Here is a 19,240-nt window from a genome sequence, read left to right on the forward strand (position 1 = left end):
CTTGTAATTAACTTCATTTAATGTACGGTCAGGGAAGGAGCCACTGATGGAGGTTAACGGTATAACTTACGGGTCGAAGAGCGAGGACTGTGTCGACTTAACCCAAACTCCCATCTCTGTGACAAAATTAACCAAACACCAAGTTCAATAACAAATTACCTGTTGAGACAATTCACTACGTTGAGGCAACAAAGTGCCACTTGAATACTAACAAAAAATTGACACTGGACTTCCAGAGATGAGTTGCTGGTCATTTTTTTTGTGTTGTAGCGCAAATCGACTTGCGTTGAATCCAATGTCTTATTATTTTTCAATATTTTTTAAATTTCCTCCATCGAAGGCTGGCAGCTCAAGGAAATGACTTTGAAGTCACCCTGTCAAAGCTTATGGTGTTGGATATGTTTGAATCTGTGTGTTTGTTTGAACCAAAATCAAACAATTGGAAAAGCTGAGACATAATACCGGTAGATTTGCACCTGTAATGGAAACGGCTATGCTAACGATGCTGTGCTACGACCTTGCTAACATCGCTGCAACAATCTCATTGCTGACATGGATGAGAAACTATTCATTACATTGTTTAAAGTGAAACAACTTTATAGGAATGAACGCTTCTCCAAAAGTATCACATAAGTGTAAAGGAGGTGCAAGACGTAGCTTAAAGCGATTCTCCCCGACAATCTAAAAGCAGATAAAGATAGACAAAAACTGCACTGAGCAGGTCGATAGAGGCATGAGATCAAGCAAGTTTGTGATTAATTAGTTTCAAAGTATCGGAGATTAGTTTTATGCATAAACTCCTCTAAAATAAGTATCCAGTTTATGATAATCTACAGCTTCTATTTCTATCTACAATGCAATGTTTTCTGTACTTGGGACACTGACCTTTCGGATCCACATGGGCATCTTGTGGGTGTTTGAGGAGCGATGGTGAAGGTTGAGGACGACTACGCTCAAGATGACAGAGAAGGTCACCAGGATCATAGTGAACATGATGTAGTTCACGATGATTGGGACGCCCAGCGAGGTCTCTGGGATTTTATCCGCCAGCAGCAGCAGAAACACAGTGAGTGTGAGCAGCACATTGATGGACAGTCCCATCTTCTCACCTGGCGGAGATGGAAAAGAAAGAATAAGCACACCTTTTTATTACCAACTCTTCGTATGCCGTTTTTTGTTTTTTACTAGGGAGGCTGACCATACAGGCTTAAAATGTAGGATCTCACATTACCAACTGAGTAAATGCAGAGAAGAAAAAAGCGGACATATTTGGCAATTTGCCAACAGGGAAGTCCAGAAAATTTGAACAACCAACTACAGAATAAAATCAACGTTTACAGGCATGAACAATTTTGTTTAAAACAGTAATTAAAAAAAAAATATCTGTAACTGTTCAGTAATGGACTGTTTTGTTCGGGAATTTCCTTTACAATTTTTCCCAGATTGACTGAATAGTAATGAGGATTGCTTCTTTAAAATCACTGCTTTATCTTTCCTCGTTAGTTGTATGTTAAAATGTATCTAACTACCCAGAAGACAGAAAACTGCCGAACCCTTTTTATAAGAACATCACGTTTACTGATGCCAGGTATGTGTGTGATGTGGTATTGTATGTGATCAGCAGCGGTTCTTCACACACCACTTCTGCATTTTTCCTTAGTTTTGTAAAGTAAACTATGACAAGTCGTTTTTGACAATTAATCAATTCCAGAATCTGGTTCGGATCACATGATTCTTTTTATTATGTCCTGATATATATAAGATTGGAAGTGAAATATGGCATACTTTATTTTTCACATGATTGTAGTTGAATTCAGCTCACAGAAAATGTGTGTTTTGTAAAGCACCTACCTGCGTCGGGAGGCAGGTAGAAATTAAAGATGGCGATGATAGTGATGAGGATGCAGGGGATGATGATGTTGATGATATAGTACAGAGGCTTCCGCTCAATGATCAGGTAGAAGGTCATTTCCTCGTAGAGGTCATCGTTCATGTTCTTCTTGCACGGCCTGTGTCTGACGTACCACTCCCCACTTTCTGGAGGAACATTCAAAGGCAATAAAAGGTGATATTAACTGAGTGAGGCACGTTTACTAATAATTACACAAGCAACGACACTTCTGCAAGAGAATCCAAACAAGTTATTCAACAAGACGAAGAACATCCTGAAACCATGCAGGAGGCCTGACAGGAGTGCGTGCAGAACAAAGCATCATGCCGCTCCTGCTCACCACTAAAGCCATCGTCTAGCTGGATCTCCCGGATCTCATTGCCTCTTGAGTCCAGCGCGTACTGCAGGTCAATCTCTGTCAAGTCGTAGGTGTAGGAGCGAAACCGCATGCTGCAGTTTTGCCAGTCGAATGGAAAATATTCCACCTGGACCAAAGAGCAGGTTAGTAAACGAGAGAAGGACTAAGTTTGGTTGAAAAATCAGTTTATAGGTTGTTGGTTCACCTGAACTCCACATGAGCTGCAGTAAAGCGCAGGGGGCATCCAGGTTACCCTGCCATTACTGTAGACCTGGACGTGGACGCGCAGGGCCACGTCAAACACCCCATCATTACTGCAAATAGGAAAGGACATGGAATATCCATCAAATCCACGTTTTATGATTTATCTTTTGTCATAATCCTGCCAAACCAGTCCCATGCCCATATTTAGATGTCCCGTCTGTGCCTCTCTTCCCGCCAGCTAATCCCTCTCATGGGTTTCACCTGTTCTCCTCCTGAGTTAAACAAGTCCACAGCTCTTTCTGTGTGCCAGGTTGCGTTTGATTCTTCCTGCAGACACTGCTCTCCAGCCAGTTTCCTGCTGATGCTCAGCCTGACCCGCTTCCTCGAACCTGTTTCCTCCTTTTTTCTTCTGCCTTGCCCTCATTGAGGCCTCTGCCAATAAGGCTTGTTTGAATCAGATCAGGCCTGGATTGTCTTTGGGACCTCTCTGCCTCGCTCTGACCTGATTGCAGTAACTGATTGTTTGATGGCCTCGCCTGCTTGATCAGATTTTTGACCTGGACTGAGTTCTTTTACCGGAATTACAAAGTCCCATCTGGTCTCTGGACCACAACTGCCAACCCTGCACTGTCACTATGTGGCCTCCTAACACTTATTCATCTTTGTGTTAATGATTTTAATACAACTAATCCTGTTTGGGCACAAAACACCTGACCAATCTGTTTAAACCCTAAAAACTTTAAACATTTGATCATTTCATTAAAACTAGTGAGGAACAACATTCAGTTTAGAGCAAGATTATGAAGTTAAATCTATGAAATAAATTCTCGGGCGATCCGAACATTGTTGATTTTATCTGGAATAGGACTGAGGTTAGTTTATTGCTTTTTCTCTAACCTTTCCAGCTATTTTTTTTTTCTTTCATTGAAAGGCAGCCTGGTGCAGTAAAATAGACACAATATTTTAAATGATGCAAAAACTTGGAATGAATACCTTCAAACTTTTCCTGCCATAAAGGCAGGGAACGATGCACTGGGTACTAGATTTAAAAATAAAAAAGGAAATCACACAAACCAAACCAAAAGATACAAGATTTTTATTTTATTTATTATTTATTTTACCAAAGGTGTAGTGCTAGTTAAGCAAGTAGAGCAACAGTCCAAAGGTCCAAAGGGACAAGGCCTTTGAAGAGTGCTTTTGAAGCCAGGCCCGGAGGTCAACTGGACCAAGTTGACCTGATTTACGTCACAGGAAGTGAGCAGTTTAAGCTTGCCTGACTTTGCATATGCTAATCTACGATAATGTCTGTTTTTTATCAAATATTTATTTCAAGTGTTCCTACCAAAACAGCTTCCAGATCAAGTCCTGCCGGAGCTGACTAGCGGAGGTCCACTGTGACCCTCCATCACTCGTCCTGCTGCTTGATTAGCTCACAGTTGGCTGATCCTACAGGTGTTGGCCTCGTTTGCTGCAAAGTTGGGCATTTTAATATGGGGGGGGGGGATGGAACTACAACTTTTCTTACATCTGGATTGGACTCGACCCAGAATGAAGTCTGAAGCACAATCCCCAGCAGCTTTGTCAAACCAATTAGACACATTTTTAGCCTTCTGTCTGTACATACTGCTGGTTTTTATGGCTCTGGTAATTGAACAGGGAGAAGTTTGTGCCCTTAAAAAGCTATCCCTCCTAAAATCCTCTATCAGTTTAGGTGCCACTGCCACCAGGGTGTCATTGATCATGTAAACTTGGAAGTATGCACACGTTTTGCATTTGTGTGGACGTTCATATTTTAGTGTTTATGTGTGAGGCTCCAAGTTGGAGCCGCTGAAGTTGCTGAGTGGTGCCATCAGCTTTGTTATTAGCGAGCCGTGCTGCTTAATTGCCTATAAAGTGTTGATGAATGGAGCACAGGGGATATTTACAGTGATGCTAATGGGAGCATGCATGTGTGCTGGGATATGAGAGAAAAAGAGGCTACACTTGCTGCTCCTAGGATCCAGATTATCTAGTACCCTGATGGGAACATTGCAGTCTGTCTACTGCCTGAGAGCCATAATGCACTGGTCTTTAAGCAAATGTCTGCTGGCAGGACTGGCGTGATGTTCCTGTGGAGTTGTATGGTCAACATCTGGGTGTGTCACAATAGCAATTAGCTGAATTGGCAAAGCACCTCGTTCGTGACTTGTGACTAGTTGAGAGAAATTTATTTGTGCTCTTTGTTTCGATGCATAGCCACACGCCTTTGCTGCATGGTATGTTCAGAAATGGGATTCTCACTAATTTAAAAGGTTGAAGTGGCTCCAGGCAAAGTGTTTAACACAAATGATGCAACAACTGTCCCACCACAGCTGTGCAAACATCCAAAATAGCCAAAGGTCTTGATCCAACCTTCAAACTCCTATTTTCCCAGTGAGAGTGAGACATCTTTAGGACTCTTCAGAGTAGCCTGATGTACAGATGCTGAAACCACAGAACCCACAAGCTCTATAGTCCAAAAAGCATGATTTCTTGTCTTCTCAAAAAAACAACTAAACTGATTTCACTTACAAAGTGACAAAGACACAAACCTTTAGTTCCCTGTTTTTTTTTTTCCAGTCTCCCTCTATTAACACAAAACTGTGGTTTGGCTGGCCCATAATGGAGGGATGTGAAACTCCATCAGCATCAGTGCTGTACGTTTTCACTGTACGTCCCTTTAGCCAGCAGCGAACATTAGTCTTGAGTGATAATCAGCAGCTTAAACTGCTGTTGAAAACAGCTGAGTTTGAGCCATAAGGTTTTTTGTTTTGTTTTGGTCTTTTGTCACCCAGTGCTCCTACCTAATGGCACTTTTCCACTAGAACCTACTCAGCTCGGCTTGCCTCCACTCGGTTTGGTTCTTTTCCACTAGGGGTCTAACGTGCCGAGTAGATACTTTTCTGTTTCTACTCTGCCGAGGTTCTAAGCGGCTGAGTCGGCTGTATCTGAGATCATCACACTACAGGCCACCGATTGGTCGGGGGGTTGGAGTCAGACGTCTGAGTCAGGATGTGACATCAGCGAAAGAGAGACTCTGACAGCGACTTCTTCTTCATTTTATTCAACCAGCAACGGCAGCATAAGTCTGTTTCATGATCCAACTCTGAGGTGCAGATGTTCATAAACCTGGTGCTGAGGAGAGAATTAAAAAGGGATCTAGACGGAGATAAGGAACGACCAGATCTACCAGGAGATCTGTCACTTCATAACTGCTGGCGGCTACCAACGGACTTTTCAGCAGCGCCGAGACAAACAAAAAAAATTTAAAAGCATTGCCGCTTGAAGCTTCTCTCACTCTCATTTTTTAACTTGATATTGAACACAAGCCACAGACCCAGCAGCACATACATCCAGGGCAGCTGACAGTCTTGCCGCGGCCCGGGACAAAATATTCTAAGATGGGCCCCCCTGCGCCCGGATCTCTCCTTCCCCTTCTTCCTCTCCTCTCCCTCTGCTCTTCAGGTTTTTAAACAAGCTAATGGACGTTAACATTAGAGCTAGCCAGTTAGGTTAAGTTACAAGGTTGGTAAACGTTGGCTGCGCTGTTTCTTACCTTGCTCTACGCTGACTTTATTAATTCCAGCTTCACCGTCACCACCTTTTTAAAATATTTGTGTAGAGAATCTATGAGGCCTCTATTTTCTTCTTCTCTTCTTCTCTTTTCTCTTCTTTTCTGAGCACCGGACTTGTGCTGACCGGACATTTTGACCATTCTAATGGTTGAATTAAATGATAACATCAAACTTTGATCAGCGGCCAAACCATTTTTGTGTTGGGGGTTCTTGACCACAAGGACAATTAGGAAGAAAACAAATAACAAGCTTTTATGTAACTCAAATACTAATATTTTTTCCACAAATAGGCATATTTTGAGACATTTTGAAAAATGATTCCATAATTTAATGAGAATTAAAAAAAAAATATATATATTTTTTTCTCTTCAGTTTCTCTTCAGTTCTCTTCAGTTTTTTTCTCTTCAGTTCAGTTGATATTAGACTGGAAGCAAACGTATCATGGAAACCCCCCTCCCTTCTGCTGGGTCAAGCAAATTTATAATATAAAAGATGCCGTGTAAAACATTATTGATCAAAACTGGAAATTCAAAGAGTAAAGAAAAAGCAACAGCACTGAAATGCAGCCCTCGTGTTTATTTACAGGAGACAGAATGAATCAAGATGTGGGGAGCATCAAAAACTTAATAATTTATCAATATTATTTTATACAAAGATGGTTATTATTATTATTATTATTATTAGTATTATTATTATTATTATGTATAGTATATTATATTATTATTAGTATAGGTATCGAATAGGTGAATGGATGAATGAATGGGATGCCTGGGTCTGGGGCCCTCCGTTGTCGGGCCTGCGCGGGTGTCGCCTTGTTGGGGGGTTCCCTCTCTCCGGGCCCGTCTCCGGTCCCCCCCGCTGCCTCTACGGCGGGGCGCCCCTCTGGTCTTGGAGGGCCACTTTCGTGGGGGACGGGTGCGCCTGCCCGCGTCGGCGGCCGGGGCGGCTCTGTCTCTCCGGGCAGGCTGGCCCCCTGCCGGGTGGGGGTCGTTGGCCTGAAGGGTGAGGGCCTCCTGGCCGCGTGTCCGGCCCGGACCGGGTGGCCGGGGATTGCCTGGGTCGCGGTCCGCCGCCGCGGGATCCCTGGCTGCTTCTTTCCGCGCCGTGGGGGCCCCGCCCGCGGGCCCCCTCGGCCGCTCCGGGTGGGGGGGGGGCCTCGCAGGCGGTGGGTTGCCTCCCTCCTACTTCTCCCCTCTGTGGGGTTGCCGGTGGCCTGGGTTCCGGGCTCTTCCTTGTCGGCCTCTGGTCTCGCGGGTGGCGGGGTTGCTCCCCCCCCTCCCCCACTATAGATACACTTCAGGTGGAGCTTTGTTTGGTTTATTACACACACACACACACAAACACACACACACACACACACACACACACACACATACACACACATACACACACACATATAGTCATTTAGTCACATGCATACACACACACACACACACACACACACACATGCATGATCATATACATACACACACACACACATAGACATACACACTGGCTTGTTCACCTGCATGCTGGCTCTCTAGTTTTTGGGTTTAGGTAGCGGTAGCGATAGCTTAGCTCAGACTGCGATCAGATCTCAAGATTTAGGTCGATTGCTGTTCGTGTTTTGGATGGCTCCGTGCCGGTTTCGTGCTTTGTTTGTGGTTTTTTTGTTGCAGATTTCCAGTGCTTGACGTGTGTCTCCGTGTGTTCCTGCTTCCTGGATTGGCAGTGGATGTCGTCACCCCCCCCCCCCCCCCCCCCCCACCCCCCCCCAAAAAAAAAAAAAAAAAAAAAAACACTGGGTTTGTATGTGTATATTTATGTATGTCTACGCATATGTGTGCGTATATATATGTATATATTACATATAGTAATAATGCACATATATACACTTTTGGTTTCTACCGTCATGGTATCAATCAATAATATGTGTGCAGACAAGGTAAAAAAAAAAAAAAAAAAAAAAAAAAAGATGTGGGGAGCAACGTTGGGCTGGATTTATCTTTTATTCCAGACTTCCAGATGGAATAGGAGATAATAAAAGTACTAAACCTGCTTTCCTAAGCACTTGGAGAACAAAACCAGCAGGAAGACATCCAAAGAATATTTTATCTTGGCTTGCTCAGTTTACCTTTTAAACTCTGAACTCTGTTTTTTCAATAATATGATTATTAATCCCCATAAATCAGAAACGACACAAAAATCACCCGACAAAATTCACTGCAGCATTTAAACCACTTTTCTACATCCAGTGGTGTGAGAATAGTTTAATAAGTGTTGAAAAAGAAGTAAAAAAGGGAAACCCAGAGGAGCAACAGAACCGAGCAAACAGAATCCCCCCTAAGGGCCGTTCAGAAACCAAACAACACCAGAAATGTAGCAGTGACTAAACACTTTCTCCACATGAATAATTAATACCAGTGTGTCTTACTTATTAATGAGGACAATGTCTGGAAGCCACACCTTCGCGGCGGGGACACGCAACACCTCGATCCCGTTGTTCTCCTTCGGCTTCCATGTCAACCGATGATCCGTCCATTCCTGTTAGAAGTTAAAGAAGACGTTGTTTTTGAGTTCAGCCCGGATGTGATTACCTACGAGAACATCAAACGGACGGCGTAAATGAAGAGAAACAGCAGCCGGCAGACACTTTGCATTTACAAGTGTAACCAATTTGTTGTTTGAGTTTTATTTTTCATTTTTCCACTGTTGTAATTGCGCTCCCTGGGGATGAGTACCCCGTGCATTTGCATAACAACGAGAGCATTTGCATATGTTTTCCTTTCGCCTAGTGTTGTGACCACTCCAGCTGTTCTCCCGGTCGCTCCTGCAAGTGTGTGTGTGCTGTACACGGTGAGGTGTTCCTTCTCGATAAAGTGTAGAGACATATTAGTCCTTTGTTAGTAAACAAGAATGCAGCGAGATTATTCGCTGCCGACCGAAATCTGCCCCCAACTCGCTGAGAGGCGAATGCACTTACCAGATTCATGACGACAACTGTGCTCATTTCTTCATTTTTCATATTCTGAAGGGGAAAAAATGTGAAATGCTGCGTTAAAGATGATGGATGCAATCCTTGTTTTAGATCCTTTAAGGTTAAAAAACACACCACTTCACTCACGTGGGATACTCCAAACAGTTTTATAGCAACAATTTCCAGGAAGACCTGATCCCTGCTACTATTTTCTGAGCTTTTTACAGTTTTAATCCAGGCTTCGAGGACTGTTCGCTCACTTTCTGGCAGAAATGTCTGTTTTGCGATTAAACAATTGACTCATGAGGAGCTTAGTTTATCACAGAGGGAGGATGCAGCTCTTCAAGGGACCGGCTTCGTCACCCGCGATGCACCACCGAGAGGCATCGCAGGTCCTTCCTCCCCGCTGCCATCAGACTGTACAACAAGGCCTGCTCTCAGTAGCAAACGGACAAAAATAACATGTGCAATAACCATAAGTGCAATATCCATGCAATATATGTCTACCTCACACTCTTTTTACCTGCTCTTCTGCACTGTTTCTCTTCTTTTGCACTATTTTTTATCTTATATTTTTTTATCTTTTTATCTCCACTGCATTGTGTATATTGTGTATTGTGTATATACTGTCCATATTTTTTAATTATATATATCTTTTACTTTTTTTAATTTTTACCCCCTTCCCCGCATGTATGTGTGTGTGTGTGTGTGTGTGTGTGTGTATACATGTTAAGTGTACTGCTGCTAACACAGGAGTTTCCCCATTGAGGGAATAATAAAGGATTATCTTATCTCTTATCTTATCTTATCTTACTAAACGGTAAATGAAAGTTTTGAGGTGCTTTTAAACTTTTGCAGCGCAACAGTAATTTTTACGTGAATGAAACTGGCTGCGTTGCATTGTGGGATTTTCACTGGCTGTGACATGCTCATGCCGGGAAGCAGGAGACGGGCGGAGTTTCTGTGAAGCCGATCTGCTATTTAAAACACCGGCAGGAATGTCGGGCAGACAGCTGGCACTGAATGACGGGGGGGGGGTTCAACTTAAACCTATCTCCTTCCCACAAAACACTGCTCTTGTTACTGACCTACAAACTAACTGGTACTTCCTGTAACAACACGGGCCGGTATCAGTAATGACCCTGCAAATACTCAGCTGGCTAGTTCTGGCAGCATGGGGGGGGGGATGAGCGGCCAACTGGGTCGCTTTTCAAGATTGCTCCTCTCCGGAGCTTGTGTCCCATATGAGTTTGTCCTCTGAGGAAGACTGACCTTGAATGGAGGCGTAGGGACGTGGTCACGGTGGATACTACGTAGTTTCCCTGCATGTGGGAGTTTTGTATATGAACGAGAGCCAAGAGAGCAGTGTCTTGAGTCTTCAATCACATGTAAGATGACAATTCATCGTCATCACAAATGGTAATGAGGCTCCTCTAGCTTATTCCTGGGGTAGTGTGTGTTGATGTTAATGTATTAAATGCTCTTTTGCTCTGTAACACCTCACCAGTGTGGTTTTCAATGGGAAAGAACAAACATAGAAAATTACATAAAGGGGTCAGCATTTTCAAAGAGAGACTCGCCAAGGGTCAGCGGCTGGCGTGTTTCCAGACCTTGATGCATCAGATTTTGAGAGGATTATTTACAGATTTCACTACTGGAAGCTTGTAACCGGCTCAGATTAAGTGGCAGTAAATTGAGGGGAGAAGAGCAAAGGGGAAGATGCCAGCATTGCATAAGGGCTCAGACCTTTAAACCAAACATAACTGCCCAATCGTTACCTAATATTTCCTGTTTCCATTTCATCATCATCAAACTTCATCCATCTATTTTGTTTTTGTTGCCATACGTCTCAGACCAGGCCACCTTCCTGTCCCAAAACCACCTCTTCTAGCTCTATAGAAGATATTCAGAAGCTTTCCTGAGACAGGTGAGAGAGAACCTCCCCAACAAGTCCAGAGTCGGACCTGAGGCCTCATTTCAAGGCCAAATGTCCAGAACCTGACCTCCATCCTGACCTGGTGGCCAAACCATCTCAACTGGCTCCTTTCAAGTCAAAGAAAGGACGACTCAGGTTCAAGTTATACCTGGATGACTGAGCCTTTTCTGTCAAAACTGATTCAGGCTACGTTTGTAGGTGCTTTTAAAATGTGATTCCAACCGGATTTTCAACGATTCATCTCAGTCTGAGTGGTCCAGTTGCTCGAAGAGCATTTCAAATATTCTTTTGGTTCATTCGCAATGTGGCACAAGTATACCAGCGTGATGGAAATGACACGTTCAGAACGCAAAAACGACAAGACTGCCTACGCAGGGAGCACCTCTTATTTGTAATCAAGTATTTACGTTATTATTCTTTTCTCCTTTTTTCCATTTGTTAAATGCGTTGTGATGGACACATCGTTCTAGTCGGGGGAAGGTTCTACAGCACTGTGAAACTTAAATGCGTCTGAATGCGTTTGCTCACCAGTCCCACGAAGGAGGAGAGGATCATCCCCACGCGGACCACCACCCTCTCTTCTGGGACGCGTGCCGGCCGGACCTTCAGGTTGTAGCCAGAAAAGATTTTCACCATCAGCGCCTTCTCCACGTCGTCAGCGCCTGTGTGACACAGACAAGACTTCTCGTGTCAAACCCTTGTGTCAATACCCTCTCCATCCAGATTAATCTGTAAACTCTACTGTTGGTTTTATCGTAGCAGCAGGATGTTTTAAGCTTGAGTGTAAATGGAGTATCTTTTGCCCATTGTTGCATACGAAACTCATCCCTCTGATAGATGACAGGCAGTGATGGACACATAATATTATTATTATTTAAGTTGTGGTGCAATCATAGACTGCATTAATGTAATTGTGCAACAAGTAACCTACGTTTGAAACTGGGTTCTTGAATGTGCCACCTGTAAGAAGAAAACCAGTCTTGTTGGGGATTCTGGGAAATGAAAGATCAAAACTCTGGCAATTTGACTGCACTGAATTTAAGAATCAACTCCAGCCTGGCTCTGCATAAGTTTTATCGGACCCCCCCACTCATTTAAAACTGACAGAAAAACTTACACTTATCAAATATTCAGTTCAGAGGCCTCTCCTGAGAAAAAGCCGAGCCAGTGACGGCTGGATAAGAAAATAAAGGGTGTTGCTAAAACAAGTGTGGTCTAGTTTTATTACTTTCAAACAAACAGTGATGCAAATAAGAAATACAGAAGATAAAATTCTTCACCTGTAAAATGTTCAACTTTTCTTGTAGCAGTTAATAACACAAACTATCAAACGTAAAAAAATTGACTTTAAATAAATAAATGGATATACCAAAGGCTAACAAGTAATGAACTTTAATTAAACCCACGTTATGTCACTTGTACCCCTTTCTACCTACTACTGTAAGTTAGTAACTACTACTATACGTTCATAACTACTACTACTATAAGTTGGTACCTACTACTATATAAAGTTAGTACTTACTACTATATAAGGTTAGTACTTACTACTATATACAGTAAAGTGAGTACTTACTACTATATAAAGTTAGTACCTACTACTATACAGGACTGTCTCAGAAAATTAGAATATTGTGATGAAGTTCTTTATTTTCTGTAAGGCAATTAAAAAAACAAAAATGTCATACATTCTGGATTCATTACAAATCAACTTAAATATTGCAAGCCTTTTATTATTTTAATATTGCTGATTATGGCTTACAGTTTAAGATTAAGATTCCCAGAATATTCTAATTTTTTGAGATAGGATATTTGAGTTTTCTTAAGCTGTAAGCCATGATCAGCAATATTAAAATGAGACAGTCCTGTATAAAGTTAGTACCTACTACCAGAGGTAGACAGAGTACTCGACCCCAGTACTTGAGTAAGAGTACAAATACTACTGGTCAAAATGTACTCTGTTACAAGTAAAAGTAGCTCAGTCAAAATATTACTCGAGTAAGAGTAGAAAAGTACTTGCTTTTAAAGGTACTTAAGTATCCAAAAGTAAATGCTTTTAAATTTACTTTAAGTAAAAGTAAGAGTAAGAGTACATTTCTTATTTTCCACATCAGTAAATTACTATATTTTTTCTAAATTAATTTAAGGATCTTTTAACTCTTGTTTCTGAGAATTCGATGTTGAGTTGTTGAAAGCAGAGAGGTAGTTCTGCTTCGGCAGACACAATAAACATTTGAAAATAAATGTCTGTGGTTTTTCTGTGCCCTCGTTTTTTACTCGGTCGAACTCAAACATTGAGTTAAGATACGGCCAAGGATTTTGTGAAAGTCCCTGCTCCGAGTCCGGCTCATTATCAGACTCAGACGACTCAGCGGATTGTCTTTCTTCTCCTGACGCAGGCGTAGCCGTTGTTGCGACTCTGTCTTGACAAACGCAGGCTACTTTGGCGGTATCGTTTTGAGGAGGCTTGACGTATTTCCGCTTTACGTACATCCCAGTGGAGAGCGTGCACTGTGATAGGTCTCCTCCTTTGACAAAAACAGCTTGTGTCCAATAGGATTTTAGGGAAGAAGAAAAAAGAGCAGACCTGAAAGTAACGAGTACTTTTCAGCCTTCCTAGAAATTTACTCGAGTAAAAGTAAAAATATTTGTCTTAGAAATGTATTCAAGTAAGAGTAATAAGTACCAAAGAAATCTAATACTCAAGTAAAGTACAAATCCTCTGGATATGTACTTAAGTACAGTACTCAAGTAAATTTACTCCGTTACTGTCCACCACTGCCTACTACTATATAAAGTTAGCCTCCCTACTTTTAATTTTCATGATTGAACATTTTTGTTAAGTAAATTGTCACTCTTATTTTAAAAAATAAGCCAAAAAGAGAAAACCATGTTGTTCCATCAGCTGGTGCACAGAGCTCTATGGCACATTTTGGCTGCTGGTCTTGACCTCAAGGTGTGTTCACACGAGGCCAAGAGGGAAAGAGGGAGGCTTTGGTCCTCAAGAAACTTTGAGACTCAAAGGTGGCATCTGGGCTGGTAACATGACCAATCCTCTGCAATACATCCGTCCATGGAGACTGCTGTCAGAGCTCAGACCCTATCCATCACCATGGCAACAAGAAAGGACAGGGTGGACCTTGATGCAGTCTCACTTTCACATGAAACTCACCCGTTACTCCAACTCCTCGCCTCACTTCCGCTCAGTACTCGAGTTGTAAAAATAAATCAGGGGGGATGGTGGATTTTATCATATGGGAACAGATAATCTGTGCTGATTACAAATAATATAATATATTACAAATAATAGCAGTGACCAAAACACCTGCAGAAATACTGCAGGAATGACATAGCAGCAGTTAAATGCAGCCTTCTGTAAGCTTTAAATATCCACTGGGCTTACATCAAATACATCAAAACACAACAATTAAAAACAGTTTTCTGAACTTATCAATATGACTCTGTCCTGCACAGGATAAGTAAAATGGATCACTGCAAAAACTCAAAATCTTAACAAGAATATTTGTCTTATTTCTAGTTAAAATGTCTCATTTTAGTAAAAAAATCTCATTACACTTAAAACAAGACTCATCACTGGAAAAAACAACAATTTTCACCTGTTTCAAGTAGATTTTCACTTGAAATAAGTAGAAAAATCTGCCAGTGGAACAAGATTTCTCTGGTAATGAGAAGATAAATCTTGTCCCACTGGCAGATTTTTCTACTTATTTCAAGTGAAAATTTACTTGAAACGGGTAAAAATGGTCAAATAAGTTATTTTTCTGTTGTTATTTTTCTGGTGATGACTCTAAATGTTGAAATAGCAGTAAAACCACATTCATTGATGAAATGACATAAGGGATGGAAAGGGGAGGATGGCAGTTTTACAGGGGGGATGATTTGGACCGTTTTTATTTCAGGGGGGATGCCATCCCCCCTCATCCCCCCTCAACTCCAGTACTGCTTCCGCTGTTCTGCTCTCATCCCACGCTGAGTCCCTCGTGTCACACCATAATTCCTCCCCCTGATTCTACACATGTAAAACCCTTCAATTATCCTGTTGGTGTTTTCATGGATTTTGGTGACAACATATGGTCTACATATCTGGTAGTTATTTTTTGAGGGCAACAAGCCGTTTCTATTAATAAATACAGAACTAAGAATAATTCAAAAACAATCACAATATAGTATCATCATAATGTCTGCAAAGTCATGTTTGGCCTTGCATTAAATTCCGGAAGACAAAGCAGGTAAGACATATTCCAACAACTGAACCAGACTCTATAAACATGTTTAACCAGAATATGACATTAATGTTGTCAAAGTATCTCATTTAAACTGCTAAACTGGATTATTGTCTCAATAGTATGAGGTTAAATTAGAGATAATCGCCGTCAATAGAAACATTTCCATGGTTGCTGGTTGTCCTGTATAAGCAACTCCTCCATGTTTTTAGTATTTATGTCATTTTACAGTAAACTAATATATATCCCAGCTTCCTGCATTTCTTAAAAATCTTACGGACTTTGGGAAACAGGCGCTATTTCCTGCTCAGGAAATGAGAACAACTGACGGCGATTAATGTCTCGCTGCAGGTTTGTAACGTTGTGAATCTATTAAAATGCAAACACAATCATTCTATTGCATTTTCAAACGTGACCCATATTTTACTGGCAAGCATTTCCATCTCGACGTTGGACTGTTGGAAGCATTTATAACCAGCAGCAGCGGTGATGCAGCATCCATCACGTTTGGCATCGCTGTGGCCCCAGCAGGATCTGAGCTGACGGGAATAAATGACAACCATCACCCAGCAAGGCGCCCCCATTAGCTCGGCACGCGAGACCTTGGCTGCAAGACATGGGCCGGAAGACGCTTTTAAAGGCAACAATTTCTCTCTTTTCTTTTTTCTTTTCTCCCATAACTGCATGACTCAACTACCATAAGACCTACTGATGTAAAACCACAAAATAGTGGCTACTGCTGAGCTTTTGACCCTCTCCAACTTCAGTGGACTGTGTGTGTGTGTGTGTGTGTGTGTGTGTGTGTGTGTGTGTGTGTGTGTGTGTGTGTGTGTGTGTGTGTGTGTGTGTGTGTGTGTGTGTGTGTGTGTGTGTGTGTGTGTGTGGACGTTACGCTGGAGTAAAGACTCTTAAACGGTGTTTCACCTCTTATAACCTGACTGAGGGGAATGCACTTGAGTGAGTTGTGATGAACGTGATTCAAAAATCGACGCTGGCAGCTATAAAGTTCAAAATAAACGATATGACTCTCCAGTGCAGCATGAGTGCATTGCTCTTGTTCACCAGTGTTCAGTTATTAAATCAACTGTCTGAAGTCAAGAGAGTCATTGATTTCTCTGAAGGAATGGACGCCACTCAGCTTGCACGGCCCTGCGGTGCCTGTAGCATCTCAGATGATATTGACTTGAACTCGTGGTGGCTGTGAGCACTAAAAGGTGTCGTCTTTCAAAATAAAATCCTGCATCATTCTTTTATTTTCTGTTTGTACAACTCTTTTATTGCATGTATTGTTTTATTCTATCCATTTAAACATGAGCAAGAGTGCACTGGTTTGCCTGGAGCCTAACATTTGAACCATGTGACCGTTCAAGGCTACATTATTGACGCCAGCACTGATGGCTTCTGTGTTTTTAATACACTCAATACATTTTGAAATTTTATAGTGTCATTCCAGCATACCCTGCTGGTGTTCAGTGGACCCAACGATTCAATTATTACCCCTGAGCAAAGACTTTACCTAACGGTGTTAGATAAAATACCAGCTCCCTGTTCCCTCAATATCCTGTACAACAGCTTCGATTCAGAATGACACATCCCAGTGTTTGTGTGGTCTAGGATGTTTTTTTGTCTGGAATCACATGCACTTTTGAGTGATTTATTCATTTATTGGATGGATTCTGGGCTTTTCAGGAAATCTGGTTTAAGGCTGACTGAAATGGGCCAATTGTTAAGATCCGGTCCAGGCCTGTTATCCAGCTACATCATCTGTTATCTAGTTCACTGCAGGGTTCAAGTGACACAGTACATGTGATTATTATTTTTCTTCTTTGTGGCACAAATTGGATATGACTTGTGGATGTGTAAACAGAAAAAGCTGGATTTGGATTTCCTCAGATCAGTTTCAGACCTCATCCATATGTGGATATGAACTGGATATGTGAGTTTTTCCTTCACCTGATGGATTTGGATTTTCCTCTTTTATGCAACTCCAGCATCCTTGAAAAGGTGCGTGATGCAAACACAGGTGGACAGGCTCTCCTCTGTCTCCTCTGCTTTTAAAACACACCTACATACTGTATGTCTAATCTATTGCTGACCTCCCACAATGCTTCAGAGAGCAGTGGCCTGGATAATGTTTTCTGGCGTGTCTGGCACTACTTCAACAATACCGAGGCAGATTTGGAGTTTCCATCATACCTATAACTTCTACTGAACCAGCTGACAACATGGCAGTAAAAATGTACACAGCATTGATGAGGTGTGTCTGTTCACTCGAAGAAACAATGGACTTGACTCCAATTCACCAGGGTTTATTAAACAAACAGTGTCATTCTGTCTCACTTGCCCACCTACTTCCAATGTTGTTTCTCAAGCTGGTGACCAGAGCAAATGCAGATGTCCTACATTGATCACCTTTTTAAAAGAGGACGTAGGACATTCATTTACAAACTCCTTCTCTCGCCTACTTGTTTGGTGAGGTCAGGAGCATCACTCCAGAGACCGGCTAAAGTTCCCACAGTGATGCAACTTATGCAAGAGTGCTTCTATTCACCCAGTGCATATTATTCAAACATCCATAGCTCAACTTCTAGTGAAATATCTCCCCACGTCTGTCACTTATATTGATGTTTGACTGCCAGTCACATGATGGCGTCGGCGATCACTAATATGAGCACGTCATACACGACATCCAGCTCTGAGGCTTGTCCAACACTGCTTTACGTCTGGTTAGGGAATGGAAACATGTGAGTAGAGCTAAAAAACTAAACATCAGAGGAGATATATTTTAATAATCATGGCTCACAACCGCCTCGATGTCAAATGGATGCTGCATGACACATAAGGGATGCATCTCTACCTCAAAATGATGTATTGTGACTGCTATATTCTTGAAATGTGGTGGAAACCACCAAGATTTTAGTGTTTCCCAATGGAGCTTTGAGGAAGGGAACCAAACACTGAAGAGGTAGGAAAATAAGAGGTTTGCTGCTCAGAGACGTCCTGTTGGGTTGCTGGTTTTCTGTCTGTGTATTAAGACAGCAGCTATGCTTTGGGAAGGTTATTTCCTACTTACCTCCCAATGCGCTCAGGCTGCATAAGCAGCCTGCCAACAAGAACACATCCAGGCTCTTCATGGCGATCCCCTGATCCAAAGTCCTCCCTCTTCCTGAGAACAGATCCTCAAAGGAGGTGAATCACAGTTCTCCGTCGTCGTCTGCTCTTCCGTACAGCCCGACAGCCACTGAGTTTTGGTTTGTTCAGACTGTTGTTGTCTGTCAGTCAGGAGAGCCTGACCAACTGGTGCAAGGCTCCAATTACTTCTAGGGGGGTGGGGTTCTGCGTGCCACCCTCAGTCGGCGTGAACCGTGCACATGTCTGCCCTGCAAAAGATTTTCTACATAAACAAACCTTTTCTGAAAGAATATATTGAAATGATGTGATGTTCAGCCACTGAACAGGTCTGAGTAGACGGCAGCTTTCAGAACTTGCTGTTTTAGTCCAAACACTTAAATTTGATTTGTTCCAGTGTAGTTTGAACTTTTTTATTGTTGTTATGCTTATTTTTGTAATTTATGTGATGTGTTTTGGCTGGCTGAATAAACCTTTGTCGCTATCCATAACCCTAGAAATGAACATCCGCAGCCCGGTGGCCCTTCCTCCTTAAAAATGTCTGTTGTTGCTGAGATTTTATTGATTTAGTGGCCTTTTATTTAAAATGATACAGATAGGAAATCGGCTCACTTTGGCGATCAACTGCGTTGTCTGGCAGACCCTTAACTTCTTTAATGATTTTATTTTACAACCGATAAAACAGTCATGTGACATTTCAGAGTGAAAATAGTCTTTTATTCCAATATTGTATTATAATTTTAAAAGGCCAATGTAAACATGTGACACTCTCTGAGCCCAGAAAATGATTTCTGATCAACCCGAATAATTCAGAATAATTCTGTTGGTGGAAAAATGAAATGAAATGAGTCTGGTGTCCCTCGCTTTCACAGCCATTTCCAGCCGCTACATAACTTTTTGTTTTCTTTTAATCACGGTTGGTCATAAATATC

The 19,240-nt window shown here is 42.0% G+C and overlaps 1 protein-coding gene across 2 annotated transcripts in view; it reads right to left on the minus strand.

Moving 5' to 3' along the window:
- The window catches only part of chrnb1 (cholinergic receptor, nicotinic, beta 1 (muscle)), a 32,828-nt gene extending 14,362 nt beyond the window's left edge, over positions 1-18,466 (minus strand). The window contains exons 1-8 of one of the 2 annotated variants that reach the window (XM_061709673.1): positions 18,253-18,466; positions 11,467-11,600; positions 9,009-9,053; positions 8,460-8,569; positions 2,455-2,563; positions 2,232-2,376; positions 1,852-2,037; positions 886-1,109 (exon numbers count right to left, since the gene is read on the minus strand). In XM_061709673.1, coding sequence (XP_061565657.1) covers positions 886-1,109; positions 1,852-2,037; positions 2,232-2,376; positions 2,455-2,563; positions 8,460-8,569; positions 9,009-9,053; positions 11,467-11,600; positions 18,253-18,313 — 1,014 coding nt within the window. In that variant the 5' untranslated portion in view covers positions 18,314-18,466. Of the gene's footprint in view, positions 1-885; positions 1,110-1,851; positions 2,038-2,231; positions 2,377-2,454; positions 2,564-8,459; positions 8,570-9,008; positions 9,054-11,466; positions 11,620-18,252 lie in introns of both variants that reach the window. The other variant, XM_061709674.1, reaches the window with a different exon arrangement.
- Positions 18,467-19,240: the final 774 nt, after the last annotated feature.

The sequence above is a fragment of the Cololabis saira genome, chromosome 20, assembly GCF_033807715.1.
Source record: "Cololabis saira isolate AMF1-May2022 chromosome 20, fColSai1.1, whole genome shotgun sequence".
In the NCBI taxonomy this organism is placed as follows: Eukaryota; Metazoa; Chordata; class Actinopteri; order Beloniformes; family Belonidae; genus Cololabis; species Cololabis saira.